Genomic DNA, 12,811 nt, shown 5'->3' on the forward strand with positions numbered 1-12,811 from the left:
AATATCATATACATTTATGGGGTTGGTTCATCAGACACCTGCGTGTTTGTAAAAGAGTGCGCCATGGTTTAGGAACGAATGCAATTCCATGTAAGTGTATGACGTGACTGATAACAGTTGCACTTGAATTTGTACGACAGGAGAACATGTAAAAGAACCAGGCTTAATGTCAGGGACAAGACTGAGGGGTACTAGGTCCATGATTGTACAATATAATCCAAGTAGTCCCGTTTTATCAACTATTGGAGGTTCCTCTTAAACATCCCATTGTAATCGTTGGTAAGGCTGGGTCCAGTGTTTTACAGGTACGCCATTTTACTTTGACAATACGATCCGACAGCGAATCATCAATAGTAATATCTGGTAAAATTCAAACCTTCATATTTTCGTTATTTCATTTCCTATATTGCTTCACATCACTTATGAAATATTTCTATTCCCACAATTAAATAACAACGTCAATTTGAAATATTTCCTCGCTTGATGAGCTTGAATGGATGTCAGTTTCCTATACTTTCCCCGGCATTGTTTAATGTCAAAGTAATAATATAAACGAAATTAATTTGGTGAAATAGCAGTCAATTGAACAGATAATTGCATCTTTTGTGAGTAAATAGAAAAAAAAAATCGACCCCTTGATCTCAAAATTAAAAACGTAATTGCGTGCAATCAAGTTTTGCCGATGCAACTTATTGCACGTATTATAGTCGAATATTTACAATATGATTCACATTCTTGGCGACACATAATGAATGGGCTGTGCGAGAGAGAGGACATCTTTCGGAAAAAATAAGGCACAGAGTGTCTAAAGTGTTAGAATATGTCAAGTTTTATTATACGCTGAATGACACAGCATCATCACATTCAACGATAGCGAGATTTATTTGAATTATATATATGACGTCATTTGAACTAACACGCAGATATGATGGAACGGTGACATGTACTCGCCAAGGGGCGCGCTTCATTTTGACGTCATGTCATGTCATGTCATGTCATGTCACTGCAAATACATAGCTGATCTTTGAGTCATTGTAGTGTGCGTAAGACTGGCCATCAAAGAAGATTTCGCAAAATTTCCTCGCACCCTAGCTTTTGTTCTTAAAAATTTACACGGGTCACATGTCGTAGTCTCAAAGAATAAACGTCCGAGTGGTTGCAAAAACTCCTTTTAAATCAGCCCTGGAACATTTTCGGCCATCTTGTCCATCCAGTTTCCTTGCGGTTCGTAGTTGCAGACGACGTAGAAAGCAGTGAAGGCGCCGGCGGGAGCGGAGGCCATGGCACAGCCAACTCTCTCGGAGCCTTTCCAAACGACCTGGGTGAAATGGCCTGAAACATGAAACAGATTCAGAGCTTCAACTTACTTAGCTGCAGCTGACTTTCCCAGCGTCAGTACTCATGCGTAGGCGTAGAATAGCCATCGACCTAGACGAATGAGTGTTCACGTAATCCCGTTTTTGAAATTTAGGTGGAAGGTACGAACCTGCCACAATTTGCAAAGATTGATTTCAGGGCACTTGAACGATGGAAAATTGTTCAAATATAAGATTGTTTGACAAGATAACGTATCATAATAAGGATATTTGTCGTCACATGGAATACTTGAAGGCAGAATACACCAAGGTGACAGATATTCGGACTCTCAATTTGTAACGATTCTGTTATGCTTAACCACAAGTGGGGGCTGAAGCTCTTGGAGTAAGTAAAGCTTTCACCGGCTCAGGGTTGTCAATATTGGGGATTTTTTATTTTTCTTTGTAATGATAACACAGGGATGACGGCCATTTTGAATTGCGCGTATCGGTAAGTATGGGGTAATTTGTTTCTCTAGTATCAAAATTTAGACAGTGACACCCAGTTTTATTCTAGATTTCGAAAGAGAATGGTTGAAGGTTTTGTTGCCATGGGGCAAATTTCAACAAAAATTTTCAGGCTTTCATCTTCGTTGCGCCAATTACTGTACCTTAAATAACTTTAAGTTTCTAACGCTATCGTGTCTCTAAAACGGAAAAGTAGCAAACTTAGTCCTAGAGCTATGAGAAGTTTGGATTCATTATTAATTTTTAAGTAGCTTTTTTCTATTTTTCTTCGCAAGAGATGTGCCTTAATAAAAAAATAGTTTGCTCAAAGAAAATGGTCGAAGTACTGTCGTTTGACCGACAGGTCTGTCGAGATCGAAATATTTTCAGGGAAAGCGTTTACGTCACTCTGATTGGCTGAGGATACTTTCATCGGTCCATTGTCTAGTTTGGTACACGAGAATGCAGTTTTGTGGAACACATACCTCACTGTCTTGGTTAAGAAATAAATCGTATTAACTGGGATCTTACCGGTGTTGAAGTCAAACATTGGGTTACGGAAGTTGTACATCTCAATCTCATCATACCACATCTTCACAAAGCCGTAACCTGAAAAAGTTTTGGGAAACATGGAAAAAAACAATGATTTTGGAGTCTCGAATCTCACACTGGAAATGATGACGGAGCAGATATATTAGATTGTGACGCAACCATTGGGAAAGGGAAGAGAAATAAAGGGGGTGAAGGCGTAGAGAGCAAGTCAGGCCAAACGCCCAGAGAGAGAGAGAGAGAGAGAGAGAGAGAGAGAGAGAGAGAGAGAGAGAGAGAGAGAGAGAGAGAGAGAGAGAGAGAGGGGGGGGGAATGCATGGTGTGAAAGAGAAAAAAAGGACAGAGGCAGGGACGCTTGATAACATTTGGTCTCTTCTGATTACCAAAAGCTGATCGATATCAGTGGCGTTGTTGCAGTTACATCGTCAATACACAATGCCGTCCAATGCATTATTGTGCAGGCAAATTCAAGTCCTATCGGTGATTAATGAACTTTGGATTACAATATTTTTTTTTAAAGTCACGTGACTCACCTGTGGCCTGTTTTTCTCCCTGCAACTGCTGCATGGCAATGTTCTCACCGTAATCGCTATCAGAGTGATGGATGTATCCACGGGCTGCGTTATCACTGGCTACTGTCCTGAAACGAGAGCGTACCTCGACGTCATTTATGTACAACTATGCAAGCTATCTCTCATCAACATATTCTTCTGTGGTATTTCACAAAATTTGCCGTTGATTTTTGTGGAGAATTTTTAATGTAGAACTTTTGAATACAGCAAATTAAACATTCGGGTCATGAATAAGTATAAATATAAGAGATAAATATCTTCTTTTGTGTTTCTAAATTTTCCGACCTTCAAATATTTCCCGTTGCATTGTTTATGGTTAAGATTGAATGCACTTCGGAGACAGATATTCGGATCCTAATATTTTTCTTTCAAGTTCTTTTCTGATCTACCACATGTGGGGTCTCATTTAAAGGCACTCAATAAAAGAAAAATTGCCGTCTCAGATTTTGCAATAGAGTTCACACCTTGATGGTAGCCCGTGAATTTTAAGAATCGGTAAATGTTTGGGTAATGTGTCCCTGGAACCAAATTTTGCACGGTGACCCCCGAGTTTACTCTTGATTTGGTAAAAGTATGGTTGAAAGTTTCATTGGGGAAAGTTTGAGCGAAAGTTTGAAAACTTTCACCCTCGAGGCGCGTGCTATCTTAAGCATGGAAATAACGAAGTGGAAACGTAACCGTTCTGTTCTCACGGGAAACACACTTAACTGTCCTTTTCTGGGCGAGAGAAATATGTTTGAACAGGAGGAGAAGTGTCGCTTACCTCGCAAAGGCTGCCAATTTGTCATCCCACTTCAAGGGGCCAACTCCGTGCAGACAGCGGAAATAGTTGTGGGCTTCGACAAGCTGGTCCATGATTTCCTTTTCACCGCTGTTGGAGAGCTGCCGTGGTTTTGTACAGTCGTTGGAATCAGACTCACCGTAACCTGCAAGGCAGTCACATGTCACAGTGATGACCAATAGAGGTCACGTGTCGCAGTGACGATAAACAAACCAGCATCAGACATGAACAACTCAAATTGATAAGCCCCACTATCTGTAACTCTTTGAAATTTGTTGACGTCAAAATATACTCCCATTTTTTCTAGTTTTCTCTGAATTCTACCCTCTGAGAGATATTGGCATTTACTGAATAAGGAAACCATTCCTTTGAGAAACTTTGACAAGTAAATTCAAATTTCAACGGCCAATTTTGGTTTCCCGCAATTTTCAAAAGTTGGTAATATTACAAAGGAAACAGGATATACAGTGTCACAGTTGAAAACATTCACCCCTATGCATTACATTGGACTACTCTGTGCAGTGTGTGAAGATTTCAGTGCAGATATGCACAGTATCCACGGGTTTTGTTTTTTCACATCGCGCTTTGATTTAATGTTTGGGCAAACATTTAATCGCAGTGTAAACTTTATCTTGTTCAAAATTGCACATACAGTCCCAGTGGGTAGTTAATAATGAGTGTATACACACACCTAAATTTGTATATTCTCACAAACTTATAGAATAATGCTAAAATATAGCTAGTGGGGCTTTAAATTTGCAAATCTGACGGTGGTGATTCAATTGATATCAATGGAGTATTTTAAGTGTACCAGACAGTGCAGTATACAAGTATTTCTTTCTAATTTCTGCTTACCGCATCCCATTTCGTCGCTAGCGTCGTCACACTGAACGAATCCGCTGCACAGGTCTGCCTCTCTCATACAGATTCCGCTACTGTCGGCGCAGCCGTACGGTGAGTCCGGAAACCAGTTGCACTTGTCGCTTCGAGACGCCTGCGGTCCTGGGTAGAGAGATTGAACAGAAAAAGGTAAAGTGTACTGTATGTCCCATCTTTAAAGGGATACAGTCGTCGGAACTGCGCTTAATGGTCGCATGGGACTCATACGACCAATGAAAACACTGTATCCAAGGTACGATGGTGATTGATGAAAGTTAAAACATGTCTGCCATAATCTACATCATATAATTTAAATGTCGCATTTATGATGATGAGGTGCATCTAGATATCGTGCATGAAACAAATTGCTTGTAAACAAAAAACTCGCACAGGCGCAGTTCCGACGACTGTTTCCCTTTAATTTTGGTTGAATTCGACGTCCAGTCACATCCATTCCAACGTACCTCTTTCAGGTAGACCAAAGAGGAAAATGACTATTTATTTGGCGTACACGAACACAAAACGCCAATCTTAAAAAAAATATTAAAAATATGAGAAAAGTATAATCAAACAATAGGAGAAAGCGGTGACACATGCCAGTAAAGACCAGAAATAAAAAAGCGATTGCACAGACGAAGTCGATGAAGCGACACGAAGCATTCTGCATCTCACGTCGAAAGATGGAATCAAATGATAAAGACGTTTTGAATTTGAAACGCGGCCATTGAAGAGTGAGTGGTCAAAACGACATAAACCTACGAAACAAAAAAAAGACCTTTGAGCAAATTTTACGTTCGGAAGTCAATGGCATGAAAAGCCAGACGATGCAAAACTGTTACTAGAGAAGAGCGTACATAATTATTGTGATTAAAGACGCCAACGTACCGTCATCAGCTGGTGCGCCGCCGCCACCACCACCTATTAGGGCGATTAAAGAGTAAAAAATTGATTAAAATTTCTGTCTTTTGCAATTTTGGTCGTTAGACCTGGAATACATCCACATGAAAAGTCAAGGTTAAATCAATGTATGAATTAGATAATTTCTTCCATGTTGGTTCTGAACTATCAAGGAACTTGATACTTCGAAACCGCTTTCCGCATGGAGGAAATCTACACCGTTTTTTTCTTTTTTTTCTCTCGGTCAGAGGGCGCGCTTCGAACACGTACCACCGTCACAGTCGATCTCATCACTTCCATCTGGACACTGTGTTTTGCCATCACAGATCACCTGCTCTTTGATACAGTGAGCCAAATTTGCGCATGCGTACGAGTATATTCCATTGTAGGTTTCTTCGCACCAAGAATTAAACTTGGCTGGGGTTTTTGACGACCCTGGATAAGAAGGTGAAATTATTATTTACACAAACCCAACTCAGCTGAGCTAGCGGAAATAAATGATTTAGAATTACTTAATTTATCCATGATAATTTTAGTCTTCAACTTATTTCGACAGTGTAACTTCTGAACATACTTTCATTACTTTTCGATCTGTCAAATAAGCACTGCCTCGTCTTCGAATTCACTTCGCTAAAGCATGGTGGAATACAACGTATTAGTATACGTCTTGCGGGCAACGCATTGGATCAAACATGCAACGTTGTTGTCAACAGGCGGGTTCTGGTTGGGGGACAGGAAATTCAGTTGTATAATAATTTATTGCACTCCTATTGGAAAAGTTGTGCTGCCAAGTTGAAACTAGCTGTAGCGGCATAACTACTAAAGACTGAACAAAATCATTGATAGTCGTCAAATTAAAAGCCTGTGAAGCCCAACACTTATGCGCGTGAGCAAACCCACCTCCACCACAGCCTTGTTCGTCGCTTCCGTCACCGCACTGCTTTTCTCCGTCGCACAGATGCTTCTTTTTGATGCAAGAGGTCAAATCAGCGCATGCGTGGGTGTATTTGCCGTTGTAGGTGTCGTCACACCAAGAGTTATACTCAGCTCCTGAAAGGGAGCACAATGTTCTAGATTATTGTCCCAATAATGCTTCTCAATCCAGCGGTAAAATGTCTCCGTACAATTCGACTTGCCTAACGAGCGAATTTACACCTAATAACCTTGCATGATAAACATTGTTTTGCAAGACGCGAAGAGCGAAATCAGAAAGCAAAACCTCTCAACTTCTTTAACTCCAGTCATCTGATAGCAAATATTAATTATGAGTTCATATGCTCAGCCTGTAACTTATTTGTGGATGAGACACAGCTATCTACTGTTCTCTCTGCCATTTTTTTCGCAGTCGAGATACAGCCTATTTCAAGCTATCGTTTCAAAGCAATCAACAGTTGAGTAACATGGCGTATGCAAGATGCAAATATATTTGCATACGCGCGGTGTTGTCCGATGTATATTTCTTACGGCGGAGGTAAGTATCTCGACCATTCTAAAATATCTTTATTTCTGACCACATGCTATCATTTAAGGTGGTTGGAAAGGCTATTTTTGCACCAATTCTTTTCTCAGAGTTAATGTCAAGTTTCAAGTGTTAAAATCAAGATATTTAGTTCAAATTTTCAGGATAACTCCCTTAATTAATATTTTCTCCAAGAATATAAAAATTGTATATTTGCAGCCATGATTTTGAAATATGACACCAGTAAATATTAAAATTTAATTTTTCATATATTTTTTACATATTTGAATTTAATAATAATTGGATAGTATTGATATTACCAAATAGTTATAAATATGTTGACACCATTTATTGTAAGATTTGTACGGCAGGATTTGTAAATAAAATTTGTTTTGATGATTTTATATGGGTTTATATATCAAAAAATTATTAAAATTCTTTCAAATTTCAAAATGTGATTTTTCAAAAAGTACTTCAAATACAGGAAAATTGTGCCGTACAAATCTTATCTGTAACCTTGTTAATAGTCTGTAAAAATTCCATGTCCATATCTCATTTCAAAGTTGGATTAATTTGGTATACAATTATGTAGGAAAACTGTTATTCTGTCAAAAATGTTGAAAACAAGCCATATTTACACCCCTCTTTGAAGTCATAGAGCAGTTTTTTTGGTTAATCTCACTTTTGACACCTCTTTGACACTAAAAGAATCTAAACATGCATTTACAATAGCAGTCACTCACTCTGAATGCCAGCACTGCCTTGTCAAACTTTCCTGAAAAACAGCAAATAATGACTTTCCCTTTTCAAACATTTTATTAAAAGCTAGGGGACCTCTACCATAGTTAATACACTAAGGACTCCCAACTTCTTCTTATTTGGTCAGTTTTTCAGAAGTTTTAGCAGGCTATAACTCTGCAATGCCTTTGTGCCCAAATGTCTAGTTTTTTTATTCCACAGAGAATGTTGACTACTTTTATATTTTAATAGTTTTGTGGAAATTTATAACTGACGCTCTAGCCTTTCCAACCACCTTAACTGCATGTTAACACCAAAGATCTCATTTCAGCTTACCTCGCTTTGTGATCGTTCTCCTTTGCGGTAGAGACTGGAAAAGATACAAGATACAGAGAAATCTTTAAGAGATGTAGATGATGTCATATACACTACATGGCTTTCTTAAAGACGGCGACTATCTAAATTTACAAATGTATCCCTAGGTATGACCATAGACCCTGGAGCGAGATGACAGTTGAGTTTTCAGCTACCTCTTCTATATCAATACGATTGCATAAGATGCTGGTGAAATTCCTAAAGTAAACACTCTTATGAAGGAAAAGTGAGAGCAAAACATTAGCCTTTATTGCAGTTTACGGTAGTTGAGTTCACTGTAGCTCTAACGGATGTCATCCAAGATGTACTCTCCTAGTCAAACAGATTGTGTCTTACCTGCAGGCTGGACTGTGGCAAAGATTCAATGACGACCACAAAGCCGAGCAGCAGTGCTAAACACAGAGGGCGACAAGTCATGCTTGCAAGTCCGGATAGGCGACACCAATACACAATCGCTCCGAAAAGTCTGCGGTGCCTGTCGGAGATGACCTATTTTATAGGCGCTTTCTAATTAGCATATCAAGTTTATGTCCAATGGGAGGGATTTCGCCAGCCCGGTGAGACGGTGACGTATTTCGGAAGGAATGCCGACAATTCATCATTTTCATTCTTTTGTTCTTAAAAATGCCAATATTGACACCTGCTAAAAAGTGACGGATATTGCCGTTTTGTTTTAGATCAAAATTCCAAAATTTATTGATCGATTAAACGGAAATTCTGGAAGTGATAATTGTAGTATGGGTGATGGAAAGGATAGCAGCTGTGAACATCCTACCAAATGCCCTCATTACTCATGGAAATACATCAAATGTTTAAAAATAATGTGTAACCCTTCGTTAGTAACGCGGTACGTAAAAAGCTGATCCACGTGCGCTCCCGCTCATGAAATGTTCTTCGTAAAAACATATATGCAAACACAAATATCCATATATCAACACACACACACATACACACACATACATACATACACACATACATACATACATACATACATACATACATACATACATACATACATACATACATACATACATACATACATACATAATACATACATACATACATACATACATACATACATACATACATACATACATACATACATACATACATACATACATACATACATACATACATACATACATACATACATACATACATACATACATACATACATACATACATACATATTTGTGCGCGTTAATGTGTTACGAATGTGGAGAGAGACCGAGACTGGCAGATAGGTAGTGACACAGTGGTACAAAGACACAAGAGAGAGAGAGAGAGAGAGAGAGAGAGAGAGAGAGAGAGAGAGAGAGAGAGAGAGAGAGAGAGAGAGAGAGAGAGAGAGAGAGAGAGAGAGAGAGAGAGAGAGAGAGAGACTTAGCCTTGACTAAAATGGCCAAAAGTAATTTCATTTCTGACTAATTGCAGTGTATACAAATGAAAGTATAATTCCCTTGTTCACTTTGTGAAACAAGTTTTGTTTGCATTGAAAATGAACATCACTAGATTTGCAAATTTGAATACCTGTGTTAATTCAAAACCATTATGTCATTATGAGAACAAATGTATCGGAGACAATATGACAACTTCAGTTCATTATTATCTATCGTGAGCAGTGTGTGTGAGAGAGTGAGAGGTCATTCACCCCATGAAAAAAGGAGTAGAATCGTTCACAGTGGACTCCTTTGAAACTTTGGCCACGACGAAGACAGACACCAAGCAAAGCACAAAGAAAAGACGATACAGACAAATATGATAGCTAACCGCAGAATTGATCTAAAATGATTCTATAAAAATGCCCCCGCCGACCTTTCAAGATGATTAGATGGTCAACCAAGTGTTTGAATGTAACTAAACATTCTCGCACATTTCTCAATGTAATATTCTTGAATTTCAAACTGAGCTTATTCCATTCGCGGATAGTCAATAAGCCAGGTTCTGTTAATTACAATCTTATCTGCTCGATTTGATGGCGGGTTGATGATTGTTATGGACCCGTTCAAGTAGCCAATAGTGATCGTATCTGCATAGTACTGTTGTTGAACTTGTCGAGTCGACAGCAAACTTCTAATTTGCTCAAGGTACAATGGTACGCCGTCTTTCCTCAACACTGCCTTTATCCTTTGAAGAGACCAGTTTGTTTTTTGAGGGAAGATAATTCGGGGCGATTTTTATGAAGTTTTATCATGCAACCCAGTGAAAATGGAAATTTGATACATTTTATAGGGCAGGCAGTTGAGAAACCTAGGTACCGGTAGAATATATGTCAAACAAATTTCATACCGTTTTACAGCAGTTTCAACAGAGAATAGGATGCTTTGCCGACAATGATATCACGTGGTTACAAAACATTGATAGAAATCAAGAAACACGATTGAGAGTACTCTTCTGTTTGACCTGTAATTATCGTTATTTGACATGTGTAATACCTCGTGGCGATTTATAGATACCAACCATGTAAAAAGAATTTTTTAAATGTGTCAATTATTTGAATTACAGAGTTAATCACTAATTCTACTAATTCTGGACGAATTTTCTTGATTTTATTTGTCCTTTTCACTCCGAACCTCATAAATCGGACTTTGAGCTCCAATTTCAACAAAAATGAATTCTTCCACTACACCCTTTAGACTTCGAACTGAGGGTATGGTTTAGGAAACATCACACATTTTCAAAACTTTTTAAAGGGCGGTGGTCGTCCGAACGGCGCTCAAAGGTCACTAGGGATCACTATGACCGATGCAAACACTGTATCCAAGCTACGTTGGCGATTGATGAAAGTTAAAACATGTTTGTCTCAATGTACATCGTAAAATTTAAATGTTGCAGCTATTTTGTCATGATGCATCTATATATAGTGCATGAAATACATTGTTTGTAAACAAGAAAGTTGCACATGCGCAGTTCCGACAACCACTTCCCTTTAAGTAACTTCTCTCGCATGAAATAATTGTTCCACTTCTGAATGTACACTTGAATAATATCGCCAGTCATTTTGTCTCGATCGCCAAGCATTCATTCATGCTGTAACTCTTCCTAGAAGCGGTGACTACATTTGGGATCTTAGTCAGCTGTCCCTGTGAGTGAATCCTCACAGGTGGATGGTCACGCTATGTTAGTGATAGATTAACATTCCCTTAAATTTGACAGCGCATCTCTAGGTACGAAAATGATGCATAATAGATTGAAGAACACCTGCTATCGTAAATTACACAATTCTGAGAGGAGACCTAGATTTTTGAGTGAAATATTGCACAAAACTATTAAACAACACTCCAACTTCCAAATATGTAAACTCTAGCTACCCGAGGACACGTAACAATAAGAAATAGTGTCAACAACAACGTTTCCCTTTTACAGTAACAGTCCGCCATCGGTGCCCCTCTCTTCAATTGTAAACGTTGTCTGCAACATCACGCGCACCGTGCATTGCTATGACAGGGGTCGCAAGACAATCGGATATTCTTTAAGTAAAAGGAGCTGATTTTTTTCTCGGTATTTTCTGTAACACCACCTCGTGACATGGCTTGTAATATTCAAACGTGTCTTTATACACACATGTACACATATACATTCATACATACATACATGCTTTCGTGCTTGCATACGTACGTGCATGTGTACGTACGTAATCATACACACAAACACATCCATACATATATACATGCATGGATTCATGCAAGCATACATACATACATACATACATACATACATACATACATACATACATACATACATACATACATACATACATACATACATACATACATACATACATACATACATACATACGTACGTACGTACGTACGTACGTAAGTATGTACGTTTTCTCAGTGTTTATCATCGATCATCGTAGATTTTACCGTCATGGCCGCCCTTAGGTTTATTTACTCAGAACATTTGATGAATGGATGGACATTCCATATCCTTTAAGGGTAAAGACGGAGATTCGTTTCCTCCCATCCTGATAGTCAAGCAAAATATATGACGTAATAAAAACTAGAAGTTTAAAATGCAGGTAGAAATGCTCTAAATCTATTGTCTTTCAACAGACATAACTCAATTAATTTGATAAGGCCGGCGTCTAATGTTGTGTGATTAATCTCTTCAAAACAGCTTACAGGTGTAAAAATATCATTTAGCATTTACTTCCTGCTTGTCAGGAGGGCGCTGCTCAGAGTTTCTAACAAAACATCTTTATCAATCAGTCGGTGGGTTTGTGAATGCTATGCAAATATCAAAACAAAGTGCCTGTGAATGGACGTTGACACCTCGCACATTTACGAACACTAGCCCAAGCGAGGTAGTCCCCTTAAAGTTTGCGAATCTTGTCGGTGCCAAGATGAACGGGCGTAGAGAAATGGTGGCAAGAATCATATATGGCGATGGTGTTGTGTTTTTTTTACCACGACATTCGTGAAGGAGTTTACCTGTATGGTTGTGCGCTACGGTGTACTATTGTTTTCGATGTGGCGAATACTGCGCCAGGCGGCCGAAGAAGTTGCTTGTGATGTTCGGCTTGTTCGCTACAATTACAAAGGTATGTTTCGGCAATCGACCCTCTCAAAAGAAAATTTGTCATAGAGCTTCTTCTGCTGGACTCATTAAATAATAACACACGCCAGCAAGGGCAAGATCACGATTTGTTGCCCGCCCAAGGGATGGTGCTCATGACGGTAATATTGATGATGCCCGAGCCGAAGGCGAGGGTATCATCAATATTACCGTCATGAGCACCAGCCCGAGGGCAGG

General features: G+C 39.0%; 1 protein-coding gene across 2 annotated transcripts; it reads right to left on the bottom strand.

Moving 5' to 3' along the window:
- Window positions 1-806: 806 nt before the first annotated feature.
- On the bottom strand, window positions 807-8,541 carry LOC139129719 (venom allergen 5-like). Of its 2 annotated transcripts, XM_070695398.1 has the most exons (10): window positions 8,390-8,541; window positions 8,015-8,048; window positions 6,382-6,531; window positions 5,752-5,916; window positions 5,470-5,502; window positions 4,561-4,707; window positions 3,688-3,850; window positions 2,886-2,992; window positions 2,334-2,411; window positions 807-1,332 (listed from the first exon to the last, which is right to left on the bottom strand). In XM_070695398.1, the coding sequence occupies exons 1-10, from the start codon at window positions 8,468-8,470 to the stop codon at window positions 1,172-1,174; spliced, it is 1,119 nt and encodes a 372-aa protein (XP_070551499.1). In that variant the 5' UTR covers window positions 8,471-8,541; the 3' UTR covers window positions 807-1,171. The 2 variants fall into 2 exon arrangements, with proteins under 2 accessions (XP_070551499.1, XP_070551500.1); XM_070695399.1 differs by lacking the exon at window positions 5,752-5,916 and having other exon boundaries at window positions 8,390-8,540.
- Window positions 8,542-12,811: the final 4,270 nt, after the last annotated feature.

This window comes from Ptychodera flava, chromosome 3 (assembly GCF_041260155.1).
Source record: "Ptychodera flava strain L36383 chromosome 3, AS_Pfla_20210202, whole genome shotgun sequence".
In the NCBI taxonomy this organism is placed as follows: Eukaryota; Metazoa; Hemichordata; class Enteropneusta; family Ptychoderidae; genus Ptychodera; species Ptychodera flava.

Bases quoted from the DNA above. Each gene is read 5' to 3' on its own strand.
- LOC139129719 (XM_070695398.1), bottom strand. From the start codon at position 8,470: ATGACTTGTCGCCCTCTGTGTTTAGCACTGCTGCTCGGCTTTGTGGTC. The intron at 5,917-6,381 runs GTGGGTTTGCTC...CTTCTTATCCAG, and splicing joins CGAACAAGGCTGTGGTGGAG to GGTCGTCAAAAACCCCAGCC. The intron at 2,993-3,687 runs GTAAGCGACACT...CTCTCGTTTCAG, and splicing joins AAATTGGCAGCCTTTGCGAG to GACAGTAGCCAGTGATAACG.